This window comes from Anabrus simplex, chromosome 1, assembly GCF_040414725.1.
Source record: "Anabrus simplex isolate iqAnaSimp1 chromosome 1, ASM4041472v1, whole genome shotgun sequence".
In the NCBI taxonomy this organism is placed as follows: Eukaryota; Metazoa; Arthropoda; class Insecta; order Orthoptera; family Tettigoniidae; genus Anabrus; species Anabrus simplex.
In genome coordinates this window covers 1,099,611,722-1,099,635,650 of record NC_090265.1, presented here as the reverse complement: position 1 = coordinate 1,099,635,650, position 23,929 = coordinate 1,099,611,722, and the positions used below count along the sequence as shown (strand labels likewise).

General features: G+C 41.3%; 1 protein-coding gene across 1 annotated transcript in view; it reads right to left on the bottom strand.

Moving 5' to 3' along the window:
- Nucleotides 1–23,929, bottom strand: part of LOC136858149 (glutamate receptor ionotropic, kainate glr-3) — a 67,928-nt gene that overhangs the window by 23,892 nt on the left and 20,107 nt on the right. Inside the window, exon 4 of the mRNA XM_067137480.2 lies at nucleotides 12,222–12,484. Within this exon, the coding sequence (XP_066993581.2) occupies nucleotides 12,222–12,484 (263 nt within the window). The remainder of the gene's footprint in view (nucleotides 1–12,221; nucleotides 12,485–23,929) is intronic.

Below are 23,929 nucleotides of genomic sequence, written 5' to 3'. Positions count from 1 at the left end.
TTCGGCCGAGTACTCAGCTAATGTGACAAGTACAGTCAGTACCCGGCCTAGTAGCGAGCAAGTAGCGAGGGAGTGACTTGGGCGAGACAGTGGATAGAAACTTGGCCCAACTGCTCGGCCGAATGAGTACCCCCACCACCTGCCCACTCACCTGGGCGCTTCACTCGCTCTTCACTCGGTCAGTGTAATCAGTCAAGTCAATTGTGAAGGAGTGTTCTTGTGTTGTCTGGCGCGCTGTGATTTGATTTTTTCAGTGACAATGACTAAATGGAGTAGTGAAACAACGTTAAAATTCATTCAAGAGTACAAAACACACGAATGTTTATGGGACTTCGAATCTGCTACATGCGTGATGCTGCGTATCACAAGTTGGTAGAATCTATGAATTTGTCTGACTTTGGTGTACCAGATGTAAAAAAATAAAATTTAAAACTGTTGTTGCCAATGTCATCTTCGATTTCCTCTATTATAGGATCACGTTACAATAGTGTTTAAAAACTCTCTTCATTTTCCTCATTTTCCTACTTCGCATAACCATGTTCCAGCACCCTTTAAAAGTTTCAATGCACTGACTCATCCACTGTCTCTTCCTCGTGTAATCACATCTACTCCTCAATTACTCGGCGGAGTAACAAAGCGAGTGACTCGGCCCAGTACTCGGTAGGTGTAATTCCGGCCTTAGAGTGAAGCTCTACATTGGAGGCGTGGTGTTATATATGCGCGAGAACGCATGTTGGGTTTTGAACAGTCATACCCATCACAGCTCATTGAAGCGAATGCGGTGAACGCAAATTGTAACTACGGGAATTTTCAGACGTGAACGCTATACGACACACTAAAACGTAAAGAGATACTAATATTAAGTTGGTGTTGTAGCTATTATAGTGACGTGTTGAGCGTGCGGTTGCACGAATCGGAAAACGAAAAATATTCCTGGAATAACATTTCACAGCTAAGATTCTAAGTATGGCTTATAATATGTAGAAGAGTATATTATATTACCTTCAATGGTATTGTGCTGGTATTTCGGAATCCCAGGAGCACCATCCACATTTTGTAAGAATTTTTAGCTTAGACTTACTTACCACCTCTGAAATATGTATCTCGTTGTGGGTGGTGGCGGTAGAAGAAGCCTACGTTATCCCATGCCTGTCGTAAAAGGTGACTAAATGGGGCCCAACGGGCTCTTAACTTGGGAGTGTGGTTTAGCGACCACGCGGGCCCTTAGATGAATCCTGCATTGGTTCCACTTTTGACAGGCTCCTCTCTTTCATCTATCCTACCCAACGTCCCTTGGTTACCTCTTGTTGTTTTCCGACCACGACGGTATTAATTACGCATGGAGGCCAAGGGAGTATCGTTTTAACGCCCTTCGTGGCCCTTATCTTTCTTTGGCAAATACCTTCATTTTTCGAAGTGTGGACCCCTTTCATCGTTTCCCTCTGATTAGTGTTAATAGAGGATGGTTTACTTGGTGGTTGTACTTCCTATTAAAACAATAATAATCACCACCACCACCACCCTAAAATTTGTAGCAAACAATGTTGCTAAGCTCGTTTTGGCGATTTCCCTCAAGCTTTCAGATTGCGGTATGCCGTTATTAATAGCCTACTCCTTATCTTTACCGATATCTGGTGAATATTTACATCTCCTATTTTCAAGGTACACAATTTATAGTACCGATAGTCAAGTAGCAGGAGAGTGGATTAAGCCTGCGAAACGCTTCTGCAGAGCTTAATCATAAATCATTAATAGGTCTGTTGGTCAGAGAATTTTGTTATAGTTAATGGCCGTGTTGTTTTGAAAACGATTGTACATACTTGTGCGATTAGAATTTTCCCTACTCCCGAGGAAACGTCTTAGTTTGTATCTGCACATAACGTAAGAACTGCCATGTTTTGATCGACATGGGGGGCGTGGCCGTTGGCTTCAAGCGATAGTCGCAGAGAGTAGCGTAGCGGGCAGCTCCCTGTATTCTTTACTCTCTGGTTAGGGCATGTCTCAAAAAAAGCATTAACGGGGAGCGGGGAATGGGGTGTGCATCTGAGGAAACAAAGGTCCAAGGTCCAATAATACTGCCTTACGGAGCTCCCCTCTTAATCACTACAGTATCAGGTAATGCTTCACATATTCTAATTCTCTGAATTCTATTTTCTAGGAATTCAATCACTCTTTTGTCTAGTCCAATAGCCCTTATTTTCGTCAGTAGTCTGGCATGACCTACCCTATCAAGCATCAACTCTATCAAAAGCATTGAATAGGTCAATAGCGATAAGGTCCATTTTACCTCCTGAAACTAAAATATCTCCTATATCTTGCTGGAATCCTTCAAGTTGTGCCTCGCTGGAATAACCTTTCCTGAACCCAAACTGCCTTCTATCAAGCCAGTTAGTAATTTGGAAACCTAAGGGTACGTCCAAGATGCACGCTGGTTTTCTGAGTCAGACAGTCGGCGCCGAGTCGACATAAGTATGTCCTGTGTTTTTAAGCGGGACTGGCCATAATGCACCTGCGCGCAGGAAGCCTGCGCACTGGTAGTCTGACTGAGATATTTACCGGAATGATTCGTTCATTCTGGTTTCAGACAACCTGCCGCGCAGGCTGTTGATTTTCGTGTTGAGTGTGGTAATTCGCCCAGTTCTTCGTAAGCCTGTGTTCAAATTTTAACAAAATAAAACAAAACGTATCCGAACTCATTCTGAAATATTCAAAAATCTGTTTTCGTCGACAAGTAACTGTGGAAAAAGGTGTTTGTACTTCCCGTAAATATATTTTAATTCATTTATTGGATGTATATCACTTCTCATTCGTTTTAACTTGGTTGTAACATTGTCACTTAGCAGCAATAGAGCTGCAGCCTGTTCTCTTGTTAGTTCCATGCTACACTGATCAGTTGTATTTCATATCTTTTCTTTTGTGGCAGCTCTGTCTGCGCTGACAACCAGCTTTCATAATGGCCACATCCCACCTGCCACTCGGAGTCAGACATTCAGCGCCGACTGTCTGACTCAGAAAACCAGCGTGCATCTTGGACGTACCCTTACACAAGAAAGTACCATACCGTATTACTATGTGGTTGTTGTTATTAATGTTATTGGTGGTAGCGGTAGTACGATTCTGCAGCCAACAGAGAAATTACCTGAAGAGATGCATTTGACACTTCGACAAATATGACAATTTTCTGTCCTTCGCTGATCTGTATTGACTAAGTTCATATAGAAACAGGGCGGACCAAACCATTACCCGTAGTATATTTACAGACAGGAAAACTGACCTTAAACAGACTCTGACGATCCTTCATACTCGATTGTAGTATACAACAATGCTTTACAGACAGGTTTGATGATTTGCCCATATATTGCTGAGCGTCACGCAGTTTCATTTCATCTATGGTCTTCGTGTCCGACTCGTTGGCTGAACGGTCAGCGTACTGGCCTTCGGTTCAGAGGATCCCGGGTTCGATTCCCGGCCGGGTCGGGGATTTTAACCTTGGTTAATTCCAATGGCACGGGGGCTGGGTGTATGTTGTGTCTTCATCATCATTTCATCCTCATCACGACGCGCAGGTCACCTCCGGGTGTCAAATAGAAAGACCTGCACCTGGCGAGCCGAACCCGTCCTGGGATATCCCGGCACGAAAAGCCATACGACATTTCATTTTTATGGTCTTCGTAGTTAGTCATGTAGGACTCTAGTCCAAGTGCATTTCTGTTCAAGAGATACCGGATATTTGTATTTTAGTGAAATTGTGTATGCTCCACTGAGAATAGTTGGCGTGGCATATGAGCACCTTGTTGTTCTGTACCTCTGTACCGTTTACTGTGTGAGTTACGTTATTTAATCCCTTGATTAATGAATAAGGAAAGAGTCAAATTATTCTTTGATCTCATATTTCGTAATTTGGATGATTAACTTAAATTTTTAATAATTCTTCAGGTTTAGTTATTCGCAAGAATGGCTGGGATAAATTCCTCAGACGGTTGAGGCACTGGCCTTCTGACCCCAACTTGTCCGACTCGTTGGCTGAATGGTCAGCGTACTGGCCTTCGGTTCAGAGGGTCCCGGGTTCGATTCCCGGCCGGGTCGGGGATTTTAACCCTCATTGGTTAATTCCAATGGCCCGGGGTCTGGGTGTTTGTGCTGTCCCCAACATCCCTGCAACTCACACACCACACATAACACTATCCTCCACCACAATAACACGCAGTCACCTACACATGGCAGATGCCACCCACCCTCATCGGAGGGTCTGCCTTACAAGGGCTGCACTCGGCTAGAAATAGCCACACGAAATTTAATTTACCCCAACTTGACAGGTTCGGTGATATTTGAAGGTACTCAAATACGTCAGCCTCGTGTCGGTAGATGTACTGGCACGTAAAAGAACTCCTGCGGGATTAAATTCCGGCATCTCGGCGTCTCCGAAAATCGTAAAAGTAGTTAGTGGGGCGCAAATCCATTATTATTATTATTATTATTATTATTTATCGAGGATGAACCAAACTGGGTCTCATTTAATTAAAACTGACGAGCTACAGGTGAAAAACCACAAAAAAGTTCCATACTTTAAAAAAATAAAATAGGAATTTTTCGAAAATCTATAAAAATGTACTTGTTAATCTCACGGTACTTTATCTACTAGGAAAAACTCCCTACTTTTAAGAGAAGTGAGGAAATTACCCTTATTTGCTTTGCATTCGGGGATATTGCGATCTGTGAAAGATATAGGAATGCCATTTTTTACAAAATCAGTTATAACTGATCGTATCACATTGTATGAAAGGTTCAATTATAATGTACAAACCTCGAATAACTGCACAGAGATGTTGAATATTTTCTGAAATGTACATTCGCCAGTGCATGAAGGCCCTTAATGCGATACATTAATGAGACTCGTACTTAGACTGCCATGATACGACACGACGCGCATTTGCGTCACATTGGTCACCGTTGAAGTGGTTTTGTGGCATCCGCTTCCGGGACGTGTTTCTGTCTCCTATTCAGACTAATAGGAACTCATAGTTGGACAGCAGGTTATATTTGGTCCAGAAGAAGGTGCGGTTTGATTCATCCTAGAAATTTAAAAAAGAGGAATATGGTAAGTATCGAACATTTTAGCTTCAACTTCAGAGCTTCAGTATTTACAATAACAGATTTTTTATGTTCATTGATCTGTCTCAGTCCCTAACTTGGTTTTGATAATGTGAACTAGCAGAGATAAAAGTAATGCTAGTAATACGTTCCTTGTACATAAACTGAGCAAACGTCCCGGATTCGGCGGGACAGTCCAACTTTTAGGTATTTTGTCCCACTGCCCCTTCAATAACTTTGAGGACGCTTGGTCCTTGTTAAAATCGATTTATTTTCTCGCAGTAACTGAGATCTCGTTTTCAGCTTACACAGCCCTGACAAAAGCTGAAAACATAACCGTTTACACCATTTTACGGCTTTTGTACACATGTCTCTTTATCTCTTAGCCTAAGGTTTAGCTCGTGTCTCGTGTGTGACTTCTTTTTTTTTTTTTTTTTTTTTTTTGTTGCTAGTGGCTTTACGTCGCGCCGACACAGATAGGTCTTATGGCGACGATGGGATAGGAAAGGGTTAGGAGTCGGAAGGAAGCAGCCATGGCCTTAATTAAGGTACAGCTCCAGCATTCGCCTGGTGTGAAAATGGAAAACCATCTTCAGGGCTGCCGGCAGTGGGATTCGAGCCCACTATCTCCCGGATGTAAGCTCACTGCTGCGCGCTCCTAACCGCACGGCCAACTCGACCATGGCAGCTACCTTTCCAAACATAGCTCTTTCGCATCGTTGCGTCACCGAAAACCTTCGATGTGTTAGTGTGACAATAAACCACTAGCAAAAAAAGGAAAAGCTCCGTGTTGTTGGCTTTCAATAGCTTAAATGACTTATCAGGGTAGGAATTCTGACACCCTGGCATCCCTTAAAATCTATAGCAATTGAAGGGATGTCAAACAAATTCAAAATCATGAATAGAACTTCCCACATTAAACACTGATACTGTATTCTTCATTTTGGCTCGGTTTACATGAGTATGCTGGTCCGAATGGCTCCTCCTATGAGACTTCTTAAGGTAATCGCCCACTGCAGGGAACTGCGCCGCGCCGCGCGGAACTAGCTTGTGGAACATTCCACGGGCCATTTTCCGAGACTTCGCCCATACAGCACACCTCACCGCGCCGCGTCTCTCCACTTGGGGAAGTGCAGCTCACACAGAAAGATGAGTTCCATTTCCGAGGAGGACTTATTATTTGCGGTTGCGCTACTTGCAAATGAGGAAGAAGAAAAACGCGAAAGAAAAGTTTGGGTCCACAACATTTATGAGAAAAGGGGAACGTACGGAGAGTTTCACCATTTATTTCCTGATCTACTAAAGGACCGAAGTAAATTTTTCCACTACTTTCGTATGTTCCAAGAAAAATCCTATGAACTATTGAACCTAGTTAAGCCGTGTGTAGAGCGAGAAAATAGACCTTTCGCCGAGAAAGGCGTACAGTGCACAATACCACTAACCGCGTGAAGGTACGAGCGTGCTGGCACTAGTCGAGGACTCACGAGGACTGCCGAAACGGCACGAAACCACATTCTTTCCGTTATTCCTTCCTTCTACCCTCGCCCACACAAGCGCGCCGAAAGGAAAAAGTTCCGTTCCAGAAACCTGGAGGCTTCTGGCACGGAAATTCCATAAGCTTGTTCCGCGCGGCGCGTAGCGGTTCCCTGCAGTGGGCGTTAAGCCATTTCATTTCACAAGAAGCAGACCACGGAAATTTCTTTTCGGCTGCGCTGCGCTGGTCATGCTACTGTCTGTCCTCTTAAATCCCTCTTCAGTATTTCCTGGGAGGTATGAGTGAGTCAGACTGGCGAGCTCCAGCAGACCTGAGAGCACGTGGCGGCCTTGCTTCTATTGCTTACTTTGTTTGGAGTCCCCGTGAAATTTGTGGAAGGAAAAACTGGAACACTTGTATTCTGGCCGCACCTCGAAGATACTAGAACTTCATCACCAGGTGTATAAAAGCCAGTTCGCCTCAGAGTTGGTCTTCAGATGCTGAGTTGAGTGATTCAGTGCGTGGAGCAATCATGTGAATTTATTGTGGGAGTTATCGGGTCGAGCCAAGTGTACCGCCATCGTGCGTTGTGATAGCCAATGGATGTCCGTTCGAATCTGCCTACATGGAACTGCTGTGTGAAATGACTGCAGTTCGTGCGAAACGAAGTGAAAGTCGAAACTTGTCAGTCAAGATTACGGAAGGATCTCCCGTTCCAGGTAAAGACTGGCAGCTGGAGACCCGCTGTGAAGACAAGAGACTTTTGTAAAAAAAACACACTAATTAAGTTAGTGAGGTGTTATCAATGATTATCAAGTACAATTGTATGTGTACTAATTGGGTCATCCTTGATTACATTAGTTTGATAAAACAGCTGGTGTTTTATTCGTAAGAGAATGCTTCCACTGGTAACTTCGAATCGGTCAATGTTGAGGAAATCAAAGTAGTCGCTCGCACTACTTTTGATGGTTTTTGGAGACGCCGAAGTGCCGGATTTTAGTCCCGATGGAGGATTTTTACGTGCCAGTAAATCTACTGACACGATGCTGACGGATTTGAGTACCTTCAAATACCACCGGGCTAAGCCAGGATCGAACCTGCCACGTTGGGGTCAGAAGGCCAGCGCTTCAACATCTGAGCCACTCAGCCCGGAATCCAAGAAAGAAAATCTACATAAAGACAATATTGACAATCCTTCTCCAGTCGCTGCAGATCGGGTAAAATGTGACTTGATATCCTGATTGAGACCTCCAGTTTTAGGTTCCCTTTATAGAGAATTTGTTACACAAATGTTCAGAATTTATAGGAAGCCCAAGGGATAAGCCTTTCATTATCTCTGAAGCACTTCTGACACACAATACTGTAAGCAGCCTCGGATGGAAAAAAAGTTATATAATTACCACCGATTTATCGACGTCAACCGATATTTCCTGTGAAATGAACTGTTGTACTTGTAGTCTATATAAATAAAATCGTAACGACCGTGTGTCTGTACATTGACGTCCGCCTCCATGGCTAAATGGTTAGCGTGCTGGCCTTTGGTCACAGGGGTCCTGGGTTCGATTCCTGGCAGAGTCGGGAATTTTAACCGTAATTGGTTAATTCCACTGGCACGGGGGCTGGGTGTATGTGTCACCATCATCATTTCATCCTCACCACGACGCGCAGGTCGCCTACGGGAGTCAAATCAAAAGACCTGTATCTGGTGAGCCGAACTTGTCCTCGGACACTCCCGGCACTAAAAGCCACACGTCAACTCATTTCATTTCTGTACATTGACTATTTTGACGAAATTTTCATTCAGGTAACCATTTCAGGTTTAATAATGACCATCTGCATATAGATCGACATACGAAGTATATGTACAGTATGTTCACAATATTGCAAACCTTCATTTACATATTAACTCCTGCTAAACGATACGTCATATCGACAAACGGATTGTACCACAAGACGCCTCAATTAGCGGTGATTTTACTCTCACAAAATATATAAAAGACCAGCCTGTAACCGACGGAAAGCTTCCAAGATCTTTAAATATTTCACTTTTTACCCCCGAAAAATATCGAATACTTGATGGAAATCCATTTCTAAAACTTTTTTTCATGTGCATTTTTTTTTCGATAGGAGGCTTAATAAGGGAGATGTCATGTCTGTTTGTCTGAGTGCTTATAAATTGAAAACTACTCGATATATTTCTACCCAACTTCATATTTGGAATCCACCTGTCATGGGGTAGGTTTTAGGGCCAATATACTTTTTAAAACCCTGAACTGACTGGGCGGTTTATACGAAACCGAAACCGTGATTCTGGACTCTCGCAAAATATATACAACCAAACTTAATGGAAATCTACCTGCCTTAAAGGAAATCAATTTCTAAAACTTTTGTTCTCTTGTGCACCATTTCGATACGAGGATTAATAAGGGAGATATCATTAACGGACCGTTTGTCGGTACAAGTCCCACCGGACTTAACTCAAGAGCCGGTGCATGTAAAGCGTATTTTTTATAACTTGAAAACTACTGGAGATATTTAAACCAAACTTCATATTTAGCACCCACTGTCCAATGGTAGGTTTTTAGGTCCATACCACCAAATTCCTGGAATGGACTGGGGTTTATAGGTAACCGAAACAGTGATTTTACTCTCACAAAATATATAAAAGACCAACCTGACTTGAAGTCGACCAGCCTTGATGGAAATCCATTTCTAAAACTTTTTTCATGTGCATATTTTTCATAGGAGGATTAATAAGGGAGATATCATGAACGGCCGGTTTTGCAAGCTAAGTCCAACGGACATAGCCCACAAGGTGTTGTACGTGGAGCAGATTCCTTACCAATATAAATAAAATCGTAACGACCGTGTGTCTGTACATTGACTATTTTGGCTAAACTTTCGTACAGTTATCCGTTTCAGGTGTAATAATGACCACCTTCATATTTGTTAGTTTTAGATTCCTGAAAGTCCTCATTTTTTACCCCCTCCCCTCCTCCAAAGCAGGATTGCTACACAATCTGCCAGACGAGCTAGAATATTGAAATTTTGAGAAATCATGTCATAGCCTGTAACCGACAGAAAGCTTCCAAGATCTTTAAACATTTCACTTTTTACCCCCGAAAACTATCGAAATATTGAGGCAATTTTAATGTTGGTGCTAACCTTCATTTCGAGGTATTTCGTGGCTAAACGGTAAGTTGTATCACAAACCGGATGGCACAATCTCCGTTCAGTTTGTAGTGATCTGCAACTTTGGCCCTATGGCGTTTTGTCATATCTCTATTCCTTATACGTTAGATATGCCTCTATTTCTCGATTACACGTACATTTTGCACTTTGTACATGTATAATTCATAGTTTGAATCATTTGTACGGAAGATAGAATCATCTAATTCATCACGAACATTGGCCCACCCAGTATCCATATGTGAGCCAAATTCTATGTTTGTAGCTGTCACGTACGTATCCAAAAGTAATGCACTGCGAGAAAACCTTACCCAAATTTCACTCTGTTCTACGTTTCTAACTCAATATTACCCTTAAATAGATGAGATAGGAGAAAATATCATAAGACCAGCAATTTAGACCGCTGAATGAGGCGTCTTATGGTACAATCCGTTTGTCGATATGACGTATCGTTCAGCAGGAGCTAATCTGTAAATGAAGGTTTGCAATATTGTGAACATACATATACTTCGTATGTCGATCTATATATATTCATTGAAGTCGATTTGTAGCGATGTAGAAAGGGCGTGTCTGGTATTATAATTACTATTTTACAAATCGACAGTGACTCTCAGCAGGAGGGCGTCTGCTATTGTAATAATTACTCTCCACGTTGACTTTGACTGGGAATAGGAATGGAATCCTTCTGGAGCTCCTATGTAACTGGCATTAGTAAGGACGGACTGCCATTGTAATGAATAATTCCATCCTCGATTTGGTCGGCAGATGTCCAGGGAGCATACAGCTTTGTTCAAAACTCCCCTAACCGATTGTGTTAGGGAGTAGGCAGGTAATAATTTCGTGTGGCTATTTCTAGCCGAGTGCAGCCCTTGTAAGGCAGACCCTCCGATGAGGGTGGGCGGCATCTGCCATGTTTAGGTAACTGCGTGTTATTGTGGTGGAGGATAGTGTTATGTGTGGTGTGTGAGTTGCAGGGATGTTGGGGACAGCACAAACACCCAGCCCCCGGGCCATTGGAATTAACCAATGAAGGTTAAAATCCCCGACCCGGCCGGGAATCGAACCCGGGACCCTCTGAACCGAAGGCCAGTACGCTGACCATTCAGCCAACGAGTCGGACAGTAGGCAGGTGTGTCTGCCGTTATAAACAAATTTACCCGTCTAAAATGTGACTAGGATTAGGCATACAGTAGTGGCCTGCTATTATAATGAAAACTCACCAACTCGGTGTGACTGACATTAAAAAAAGGGCCTGTAATTATAATGATAACAGCACAACTCAATTTTTACTCGCACTAGGGAAGGTGCCTGCCATTATAATAAAATCTCCTCAACTGTTATCTGTCTGGAAGTAGGAAATGGGGCCTGCCATTGTAATAAAAACTCCCCAAATCGACTGTGACAGCGCAGTAGGTAATGGGGCCTGCCATTATAATGGAAACTTCCCTACTCGATTGTGAATGGCAGTAGGCAAGTGACCCTGCCGTTATCATTATAATTTCGCAACTCGTACTTTACATAGGAAACAAAGTATGGAAACCTCCCCCTGCTGTTTCTGGATAACGCTAAGAGACATGCAGTTTAAAATAGTCTTATTCACTGCATGTATAGTAATTTACTTCGAAATCCGTATGCAATATAGAATACCGTAACGAAGCACGGGTACATTTGCTAAAAGCAAACTATTCCAGAAAGTCTTAATAGACAGAATAATTGTGAAGATGTAACACAGTTAATAGAATTATAACACTGTATTTCTAACATTCGTCACAACCTATGGATTTCATTAGTTCATCATGGACTTCGATATTAACAATAATTATCTTCAAGCTAAATTTTTTTCGATATTTTGGTGATGCTAGTGAATTTTCCTGGTTCTGCTTAGGATGTCGTGAATGAATGTTACCTTTAAATGAGTTTCTTTAATATTCATAGTTAGAAATATGACGACCGAGCTCGATAGCTGCAGTCGCTTAAGTGCGGCCAGTATCCATTAATCGGGAGATAGTGGGTTCGAGCCCCACTGTCGGCAGCCCTGAAGATGGTTTTCCGTGGTTTCCCATTTTCACACCAGGCAAATGCCGGGGCTGTACCTTAATTAAGGCCACGGCCGCCTGCTTCCAATTTCTAGGCCTTCCCTACCCCATCGTCGCCATAAGACATCTGTGTCGGTGCGACGTAAAGCAAATAGCAGAAATATGACGCATCAATATACGTTGATAAGGTTATAGGGAGTAGTTTTAAAATTCAGTTTTTATATACAGTCTAATACGTCTGGGTATTACAAGGTTAAATTCGAACCAGAAGGAAGTGGCCTTTTATTTCAAATATCCCAGATAGGTTGGTCAGGATTCTAATCGCGTCCTCCTTGAGAGACCAGTTATGTAGTTACTCGCCTATCCCGCCCTCGAAGCTCTAGTGAGCCGGTTTGCTAGAACTAGAGTGAATTAGGTCAAAGTTTACTTACTCCAAATTGAAGAGCTGCAGGTATGGGCTGTTCTTGGGCAAGGTGTACGACATGGTGACTTTGAGGAACGGTGCTGGTAGAACTACAATGGTGCAGTTGTTATGGGTGATGTACTGAACCATTTCCTCAAACAAGGCCATGAAAGCAAATTTATCGTTGTAGCACATGCGCTGCACAGCCTTCATGTTGTTATCCAGAAAGTTGTCCTCAGACATCTTCATGTTCTTCTGGTAGAGATCCTTCATCACGCCCTGTTCTGCTTCCTACAATAACAAAAATATATATGTGTTATTTCACAGGCCTATAAAGGGAGTTAGCGACAACGAGGACGGAAATCTTCCATGCTTACTGAGGATTTGATATACTTTCATTTGTACTTATAATGAACTCTTTCGTGTTTATTAGATGATTTAATTTCACCCAAATGTTTCATAACATTGGGCTGTTGGTAGATGTGATATGTACTGGTACCTGGTGCGAGTTTAAAATAAAAAGGATGAGCATACGTTGTGGCTAACTCTTTGATTTTAAAATGAAACCGTATTAAAATATTTAGGAAAAAAATATTCAATCGTCGGACTATGTACTCACACTTATTGCTTACCTGATTACTTACACATGCGATTGTTGATGGGGGCCAGCTACAAATAAATGTAATGATAATAGAATGAGAATCTTGAATATCTCTAAGGTGTGAGGTAATAAGCTTACTTTAACAGCATAATATGCAGGTTCTGGGAAAAGGACATTGAAGTATGGTTTCTGCATTAAAATTTAAGGTTATCTAATTCTACCATTGAAATAAAACCATAAGTTGTATTTGATACTAAACAAAAATATTCTTTAAATTGATAATTGAAATGGCAAGACCTGTTGCGTTAATATAGATATGATATGAAATTCTGAAATTACAACTGAAAGAAACTCTAGGAAATTTGAAATCCTCTTGACCGGACATTTAAAAGTTGTACGAGAAATTTGTCCCTCACTGGTTCCCGTAACAGTACCTTCAACACTTTGAGTGTTATTACGACGTATTCCTTTGAGTTGGTATCAACTGTAGGTATCTCAAACCTAATTTGGTGACGTATCCTTTTAGTTTCACAAACGAGATATAGCATGACATGAAATTATATTCACACTTCACAATCAACTTTACAAGTAATTCTCTGATAACTGTTAGTCTGCATTACGACGACTCAGTATTCGGCTGTCACCGAACTGACACAAGAACTCGACCGAACAGATGCACGAAACACACTCCGAACATATAATCCATTTGGTCACTGACGGTTACGTATCCATATCACTGCTTGCCATCCATCTCCTTCCAATTGACTCCAATTGACTTCATGCAAGTCTCTCCGTTCAACTCCTTCCAGCCAACTGAACCATCCAACTGAACTCTCGCTATAGGATACAGCCTTTTATATGGACACAAGTTGTTACACACACGTCATTTATAAAAGAGTATGTGATGTAACTCCCACCCAACTGCAAAGTATTACATATAGTGATGAAATAGCCTCAGGCAAAGTAGAAACTCCCAGAAATTACCTCATAGCCTAATACATACAATGACAGAGCGATGACTCGACAATTACTGCAAGGAAATTGCCGAACAAACTGGTCTTCAGATATCGTTTGAGAAAACAGAAGTAATGACTAACATCAAAGAGGCCACCACCAGAACTCCATACAAAATACGGGGACATCACCCGACTAGACAAATTCAAATACCTGGGTGAGATAATCATGAAAAATGGACTGGACAAAGAAGCACTTCAGGAGCGAGTACGCAAACTGAAAATAGCCTACCAAAAATCCCGCACAATCTACAACAAAAAATGCCCTTCCCAAAACACCAAGATACGTCACTATGAAACAGTTCCGAAGCCAGTAGTTCTATATGCAGCCGAAACCCTGTCTCTAAATGCCAACAAAGGACTCCTTGAAGAACTGGAGAAAAAAAGATCGCAAAATTGTGAGAGGAATCTTGGGATCAAAGTACAGAAATGGAATCCATCAAAAGAGATCTAACGAGGAAGTCTACAGCAAAATAGAGAAAATTACCCACAAAATCAGAAAAAGACGGGCATGATTTTACGGTCTTCTGAAAAGAATGGACGGAAGAAAGTTAACTAAAGAGATCTTTCACTTTTTGATTCAAACCCCAAAACCACAATATATGGTTTAGAAATACCAAAGAAGACCTGCAAATGCTACATATCTCAGCTGAAGACGCCCTTAATAGAGATCGCTTCCGCAAGAAAATGTTGACGAACGGGCTAAACCGAGACGAGCAACCGAAGAGAAGACACGGTGCCCCTTGTACAGGGGAGCGTAAGCAGGCCCACTCACAAAGAATGAGGGAAATTTGGGCTCTAAAGAAGGCCAGTTCAGTGTCAAATGCAACAAGACTTAACGTGATCCTTGATGGCCCCAGCGAATTATATAATAATAATAATAATAATAATAATAATAATAATAATAATAATAATAATAATAATAATAATAATAATCGTATGGCCTCAGCTACCTTGTGCAGACATTTTCATTTGATGCCATCTGGCTGTCTGCTCGTCGTTTTCGACGTTCCGTTTTACTGTAGGCCTGTTAGAGGGCAGAGTAAACCGAACGTCTCTTGGGCGTCTATGGCTGAGTTTTTAATAAAAAATTTTCGGGTGAATACCGACTGTGTCGCCAGAGATCTTTTACATGCCATTGTCGTACGACATGGAGTGTCGAATGGACTTTTTTCCGCCCTTCAGTAATCCGTCTACCTCTGCCGGGTTTGATTCTGCTATCTTGAGATCCGAAGGGCGACACTCTACCACCGATCCACAGAGGTAGCTTTACAAAATGCGTAATAACATGTGTGGGATACACTAATCCATACCAAAGACGTAACAATACTAGCAACAAAGCGCGCTATTTTTGTGGCTTCTTAGGGCAATAGCCCCAATTTATTGATAATGTTTAAAATATTTCAATGAAGTGAGATCAATTTTTTAAGACATGTTCTTCAATAAAGTGAGTAAAGCAGTAAACAGTATTGTAACAGACACGCTAATTCAGTAGCGGCGGTTGAGAATTAAAAGTGCGGGGGCAAAGAAAATAATATGCAGACAACAAACAGTATCCGGGTTTGTCGGATATAGCGGACGGGGAAGGGTGTGTAGGCTACACGGTGAAGTTAAACACTGGATACTGAAGGTTGTTTACAAAAGTTGTTCGAACTGTTGCCCACAACATTCAAAAAGGCAGCTTTTTCAAACAACATTCAGTATCAAGATAATAATAATAATAATAATAATAATAATAATAATAATAATAATAATAATAATAATAATAATAATAATAATAATAATAATAATAATAATCGTATGGTCTCAGCTACCTTGTGCAGACGTAATACAGAAAAGCCATAAAAGGGTAAGGTTGACAGTTGACTCATTTAAGTGCGGTATTAGTAGATTTTTGAGATTTCGATTCAATACTATACAATATAGCTTTCACCAAAGGAACAACATTACAGTGTACAGTGTGATTATACAATTAAAATCATTTAGTATTTGACTACACTCTAAGAAACGAACAGACACTAAAGAGACTGCCACTACTTGCACCATATAATTGTTATGAACCTGCGTGTAATTGTAATTGCAGAAGTGTAAAGTGTTGAATGTGAGGAAAGGAACGTCAAGGACGACACAAACACCCAGTCCCCAGGCCACGAACATTAAGCATTTACAATTAAAACCTCCTGACCCGGCCGGAAATCGAACCCGGGGCCGCCGGGTGATAGGCGGACGCGTTGCCCCCTACACAGCGGGGCTGGACACTTGCTGTGGCGCTATACAAATCGGTTAGCCGGGACGAACGGTATTTTGAGCGTATTTCCGCTAATAATTTTGTTAATAATTAAGAAAATAAAGGAAAGAATTAGCTGTTCAGACAACAGGCCTTTTAGAGGTAGCTTTTTAAAACAATTCCTAGTTTCAGCCAGCCAAAATGAAATAAAAATTAAAATTTTCTACAGAAAGTGTGTGTGTGTGAGGGGGGGGGGGCTTGCCCCCTCGCTGCTGCTTTCTCGTCACGTGACAAACACCCGTCCCGAACGGAGCAAGTAACACCAGCTCCCTAGAGCAACTACGTGAAGACGTCTGCTCTCGATGACGGCAAATGGTCACGACCGTACGTGACGGACTGGTAAGAAGCCTAGCCGATAGGAAGACACGTCTGTCTACCCTCAATCCAATTCTCCCCCTGCACCCCCTCCCCCATTCCACCCAGTACGTATCGCTAAGACACGTCATTTCGTTATACTATAGCCTGTGGTGTAGGGATAGTGTGCTTGCCTCTTACCCGAAGGCCCGGTTTTTATTGTCGGCCAGTCTAGGCATTTTAAAATCTCAGCTTTGTGAGACCAACTGAGGAGCCCTTGATAAGAGAGGCAGTGGACCCGGTCAAAAATCCAAGGAATACGACTGAGATATAATAACGTTGATCTCGTGGTACTCCAGAATCTCAAGACCATTTGGGTGGGCAGCAATCGTTTTGGCAAGCCGGTGCCTTAATGGACTGTTGTATCACAGGTTTGTGGTTCCGTAGCTAACTATTTAGTATGTTGGCCTTTGGTCCAACGTATCACTGGTTCGATTCAAGGTTGGATCGGGAATTTTAACCGTCATTGGTTCATTTCTCTCCCTCGGGCGCTGGGTGTGTGTACCGTCTTCAGCATTAGAATTTCACGCTGGTAGGGCCCCATCCTCACAGATGCGCAGGTCGCCCATGGCATGCACCAGGCCTCTCCGGAGGTCGTATGCGTTTAGCCCTATAAGGAGCAAGTAGAACCAGGGGGGTCAGTATCGATATGTGGAGGCCAGTTTTGATGACAATCTCGTGAAGCTTCTGGATGGCATGTCTGGCTTCCATAGATGTCCTGGTAATTATTGCCAAATCGTCAGTAAAGGCAAGACATATCATATTGATCCATTTAGCTTTTGTTCCCATGTTTACATATTACAGGTACTTCTTTCTTCCACCTTTTAATGACAGTATCTAGAACTAGGTTGAACAAGAGTGGAGACAACCCATCACCCTTGTCTAACCCTGTTTTAATTTCAAAAGAGTCAGATTCACCAATGAATTTCACTTTAGAGGTTGTGTCTGTCAAAGTTTGTTGGATTAACGTGATTATTTTGTTGCCAACGCCGTATTAAACAGGGCGTCGCAGTCAATTGAGTCGTATGCTTTTTTTTAAATCTACGCAAGTGACCACTGCGCGGTTCGACTGGCGATGTTGGAATTGGAGTATCATCTTAAGGTACCACATCTGCTGCACGCGCGCCCGATGTGGTCAGAAGCTCGCCTGGTATTCACCAATCTTACGTTCTGTCTGTTGTTCCAATCTAGTGAGCAGGGTGAGTGGAAGCACAATCTATGCTATTGGCAGAAGTGAAATGCCATGGTCGTCTAAGATGAGGTGGAGTTTCCTTTCAGGATCACAAGGCCTCCAAGAAACTTCACCTGAATGAAGACTTGATGACCATAGATATATTGGCAAAAATCACGGATTAAAATTACACCCATCAATATCCCAGGCAATAATTATTGGTTACCCTAAATTACTTTGCAAATTCAACCGAACAGCGTTACCACAGTTGTCCATAAGTGGTACTCCCATACAGTACTGTACCAGGAAAAGTTGTGGGCAAAGGGCATGAGTAGGACCTCAGGGAGTGGAACTTGGTTTTGGAGCCGATACAGAGGAGGATAGACTCGCAGAGCGAATAATAGATGGTTAAAAAATCTTTTTCAAAACAATTTATTAATTCTTCACCCTGCGATATGATTTTTGATTCAAATCTGGCATTGAAATTAAAAATTTGAAAGTAATCTTCCTGAATTCTGTTCATGAAAATGGCATAAATATTACTGATTTCAAAGTCTTTCATATGTGAGAATATGAGGTATTGAATTTCCACCTAAAGTCTTTCTAAACCTAAGCACACTTATAATTGTAAGTTAATATGAGAAATTAAATTTTGGTTAATAGTTTTCAGTTCTCAGTTCGTCAACCTTGATATATAGCACACTTGAAAAGCCTAAAGTCTTTCTACGAGATATGAAACTGAAATTTGAAATTAAATTAATCACTTCTGAGAAATTATGAGAACTCTGAAATATTTGTTCACACGCGGCACTGAAGTTTCCACTGTTCACAAATTAATGCAGAAAAAAAATTTTAGTCAGTTTGTTACTACTCACTTATGGCAAGAAATGTTGCTACAAAATGTCGAAGGATGGACATCTGGAATGTTCCGTGGAGAATCAGGATCGGCGATGTTCCCTTGACACACCATGTTGACGTTCCCGATGAGGTGATGACGGCTGGAACTGGATCATGTAGAATTGCAGCTCGTTAGGGTGATTTTTCGCACACGAAAAATTCACTTAGTGCGAGTAGTTAACACTGACACTGTCATTGACTGTTGAACACTATTTATGGCGTAATTGAAAGAATCACAGTCCTTCCTGTATGAATTACTATTTACAGTCGTTATTGAAACGTTCATAAATGCACAGTTCACACTTGAAAAGGCAAGTCGAGAATCACAGTCTTTGAACACAGTCATTAAGTCACTAAGAATTATTTTCTGCTTATCTTGTTATTATAATGTTATATTACCTCAGAAAAGTTCGTAATTTTCACTCAAATTACTGTAAGTCGTATACTGACGTGGCATGAATAAAGGAATACAGTTCGATACCCGAAAAGAAATGAGTTCTGGTGATTCTACACATTAGTTTCGGTAGAAGTTCAATATCATAAGTCTACACGTAATGACATATTCTGTGAACGTAAAATAGTTAATGTTTGCACTTCAATAAGTTCACTCGTATTACATTTTTAAATGTCTTTAGGATTAGACTATAGTCGCGACGCGATATACTAAATATAGTGCGACGTCTTTTATAATTCTGTCGGCGATATAATTTCGCGTTCCGGAAATACGACGGAAAGTACTTTCACCGTGACTGCGCGAACATACTGTACGCGGGCCGGTCTCTCCTCTGTCTCACTCACACAGCTGTCTACTCGTCCTTGTACTGGCTTGCTGGCTGGCTGGCCTTGGCATATATAGATACCAGCGCCGGGAGGGGTAGCATCTCTCTCGGCCATGTGACCGTGATTACGTAATTTCGTTGAAACTTTAAATTATTATAACTCAACAACCATGGGATGAATTAATTCGAAATTCACAGGGATTAACTTTTATGACGTCCGCTATAATTCAGCGTTTGTCCCGTTGAAATTGGTTAAGGTGTTAAAAAGCTGGTAAAAGAAAAATTCTTTCGAGAAATATCTCTAGGGGAGGTGAGCTTCAAGCGACAGGTGACGTCACTTGACTCCGCCTAGTGCACTCGTAGGGTCTGGCACATACTGGAACATTCTTTACATAGATGTTCGTACGTCGGTCGGATCTTTTATGCTGAAGTAATGTTTCTTTCAATTAATATGGACCAGGACCTAGGCTTTCCTGGTACATCTTCCCCTTGGTTGGACGAAAAGAAAATACGCAGGATTTTCTTTTCCAGGCTTACGCACTATGGCCAATGGATTCAAGTACTTAGTTACGCAAGGCGAAATTATCCCATCATCTGTCATTTTATGAATTAAGTTACGAACTTCTTCTCGATATTTCTCGGGTACGGGATATGGTTTCTTCTGATAAGGAGACAAGTCATTTACATCAAGATGATATTCATAGCCAGCTATCTCTCCAGGCTTGTCATCGAATACACATGCAAATTTCTGTAGAACGTCATTTTTAGCCTCCTCCAATTTTAATTTAATTTCCGGGTCTTCAACCACACTGGCTATTGACATTATATAGTCCGGACCTATGATGGAGTTCTCATTGAATAGGGACTCTGCATCGTCCTCACTTTGGTCACCCTTTCTACTTTCCGCTACGGCTGGCGCAACCTCACTTACAGCGGGCTTAATAATGTCACCACCGGCTTCTTCGAAACGGGCTCCCTTCTCTTGAACTTCCAGGTCACTTCGTCCTACCAGCTGTAGTCCTACGGAATTATTCTTGAATCTTACGAGGTTGGCATCATAGTCAATGGTTCCTTTGTATTTGATCATAAAGTCTGATCCAAGTATTAAGTTGAAGTTAAGACGTGATACTACCAAAAATATGTGTTCGAATGTCTGACTGTTAATTTCAAACTCTAAAAATGCCTGGGATTTACATTTAACAATTTTATCAGGAACTATCCCTCTTACTTTCATCTGAGCTGCAGGCAATAACAAAACATTGTTCTGATCTTTAAGCGAGTCTACAAGCTTATCAGAAATTAAAGAAGCTTGCGCTCCAGAATCGATGAGCGTAATCACCTGTAGGTTGCCTGTGCGTACTGTTATGACAGGTAGTGAACGTGTAATAATTGGCCTTAGTGTTTGTGCGTCTTCGAATAGTAATTCGGAATCGTCAATATGCCAGTAATTGATAACAGCAATACAATAATTTGAAATTTCGTCCTCATCGTGTTCTGTAGTTAATCTCCCTATTGCGAGATCGGCGTTTTCTTTAATAGCGCCTGTTGATTCAGGATCAGGTGATCTTTGTTCTCTTGGTCCGAATTGACGTTGGTATTCCAGGGATGTAGCTCCAGGCTCATCAGGATTACGATTTCTCTCCCTGATGTATTCCCGTGTATCCTTCCATCTATTTTCAAGTTCTCGTCGTCTGGACTCACAATTTTCTTCAGGAGTGCTTTCGTGCTGTCTCCATAAATTCCTAGGTTGGTAAGGGTGTCTATCCTGATTCCTCTGACGTCTAAAATTCCGGAATCTGGTTGGGTTGGTAGGGCTTAATCTGCCTTCTTCACGTGTCCTGGGTTCCTCTCTCTCCGGCGGTTTTATTTCCGCAGAGTTCGTATTTATTTCTCGACTCCTGTTAGTTTTCGGACTAGATTGGGTATTAGCCGTATCTAACCTACGCAAAGTAGCGTCAAAATGCTCCAATGTTTTAATGCTGGCAGCGACTAGTATTTCTTGAACATGAGGCGGATATTGAAGTGTCAGGATCTGAATAAGTTCGATATCTGGCAAAGGTGGATCTAAAAACTGGAGCTTCTTTAATTGCATTAGGCAATAATCGGAATATCGGGAAGTATTGACTGAAGTATTGTGATGTGACCGTTCACCATCATGCCATGGAGATGTTAGGAGGTCTGGCTAATTATATATGCCGTTTTCCGCAACATCCTATGACATATAACGCAGTAGTTAGCATTCTGTATGCTTAACCGGGGTATGATCCGCGACGCGCCAGTCCGGAGGGAGCAGTTTCCCTACGCTGTGACGAGAAGAAGACAGCGCAGTATGGTAAACCTTGAAACCGCGCTCTCTTTCTGAGCGAGTGAGGAGAGATGATGACGCTACGCACGGAGATGGAGGTTTGTTGAGACCGGGCCGAATTAAGGTGTGTTAACCGTTGAAAAATAAATGCCCACTATAAATTCAACACCGCATTCATTAGTACCACTTCACCATAATTTATGAAAAAGAGGAAGAAGAAGAATACTTCTACATGAAATAATTTTCCTAAATTTATAAATCAGGTCCTATTCGAACCAGTGTATTTTATGCTGACTGTCAATGCATATAAACACAATACTTTAAATATGGATCAGTAATGACGCCTATTATACAGTAGTACGCAGATCAGAGGCGACTACTGAAATCCGGCAACATGTGGAAAAAGGTGGGAGATATTGCATGATGAAACATGACGCATGATTTTCCAAAAGGACGCTTTGGAAATTATGAATAACCTACTGATTGCTTTGGTTTCACAGATGTTCAGTAGAAAGTAGAAAGTAATTCGATTGTTATCACGTCGCTCAAAAGCTTCGATTACCGGACCCATATTTTCAGCAGCGACATATTTCACTTCCCCCTGACCATTTTTCCGAAGGTTATAAATATAGCCTGGACCGAGACACTGTATCTCATTCTCATCCGAGTAGCTGCAGTGGTAACACGTTACTTAATTGTCGTCTGTATAGTGGCAGCTCAACATATCAGAAGCGGACTTGGATATCAGTTACTTGGATATCAGTGTATCAAGTGTTGTGCCATTGAAGAAACACATCAATGTGATTTAATATTTTTACGGAATAAGCCGTGTGGTACAAGTTAATATACATAATTGCCGAATAGAAGCCTTAATTTGGCATTTTCAACATCATAATCGTCGAAGTTAGTTAATTATGACTTATGGTGCAATCACCAACGGAAGGCAAACACTTCAGGTTATTTAGCGTGGTGAGACAGTTAACTAATATATGCAAGGGCTAATTATTATAGCTCCTGAGCATTTAAGAACGAGTGACATTTAGCAAAAATTAAATAACTGTTCTTGACAACATTAATATTCGCATCCTCCAGGGACATTCGTTGTGATAGTCTGTCTGACGGTCAGGGAATGAATAGTGATTTTTACAAACGTATCACTACTTATGTTAATCTGTTTGAACTTAAGAGTGGATCTTGTTACAAGTAGACCCCCTTTGAAAGTGCATAAACAGTATTTGATAACTTATTCTCCATTTTTCTGTATGTTCGTGAGTGGTCGTCGAACTCAAGACTCGGAGCCTACAAGAGTCGCGCCTCAGTGCCTGCAATCAGCTTTACAAGGATCATCCCGAAATTCAACTGAGAAAACAGCAGTTCGAATCATGGATCGTCGTATGGAGAAGAACCAAGCAGTACTAGGAACAATAATATTCATCATGTTCGTATAAAGATCTAAGATGTACCCCAGATGACAGCAAGCCTTACTCACCAAATGTTAAGTACATACTTCAATATACCCTAAACACGAGATATGCATGCCAACAAGTATAATATTTGTAAATATTAGAATGTCATAATGAAATATTAAATATGTAGGGAACATTATGCGCGTATAATTGGGAAAGTTTTATTACTATTAGTTAGGATCATCAAATGATTTTTAAGATAATCATTGATATTTAACAAAATTCATTTGCATGAATTGTTATATAGATTTCAAAGTTCTTAGCTTATATGAATTATCTTTGGGAAGAACGGCAAGTTAGCTAGATTTATATTTCTTCGTCTGGTAAAGATCTTCAGAGTAGTTTGGATATAAATGATACTTGGAGATTCGGGTAGTTGTAATCCCGGATAATATTAGATAATGATTGGAGTTGATCCAAATCGAGGCGTAATTAATTTATAATCATATATGAAATTGTGAGAATAATTAACCTGAAATAATGGGTTTTCTCTGTGAATTAATTGAACGGATTGAGATACGATGCCAAGACATGAGAGGGCGAAGCTATAACATGTTTTGTTGTTGGAGTGATAAGGAAGAATAAATAATTATAGCTGTTGAGAGATATAAAATTGGGCTGAATATATAGCCAGATAACGAGTAATAAGAAATAATGGCCTTCAAGTGAATGCATACTTGACAATGAGCCGAGAGGATATGTAAGAGAATTGAAAGGGAGAGTGATGGGTGATTGATTTATGGTATCTTACCCAGGACTAGTCACAGCTGTTATTGTGATGAAAAGGTAAATGCTGGCCGACCGTACGCCAAGCGAAATCTGCAGTCTCTAGCAAACGATGTTAATGTGCCAAGCTCTTTTCA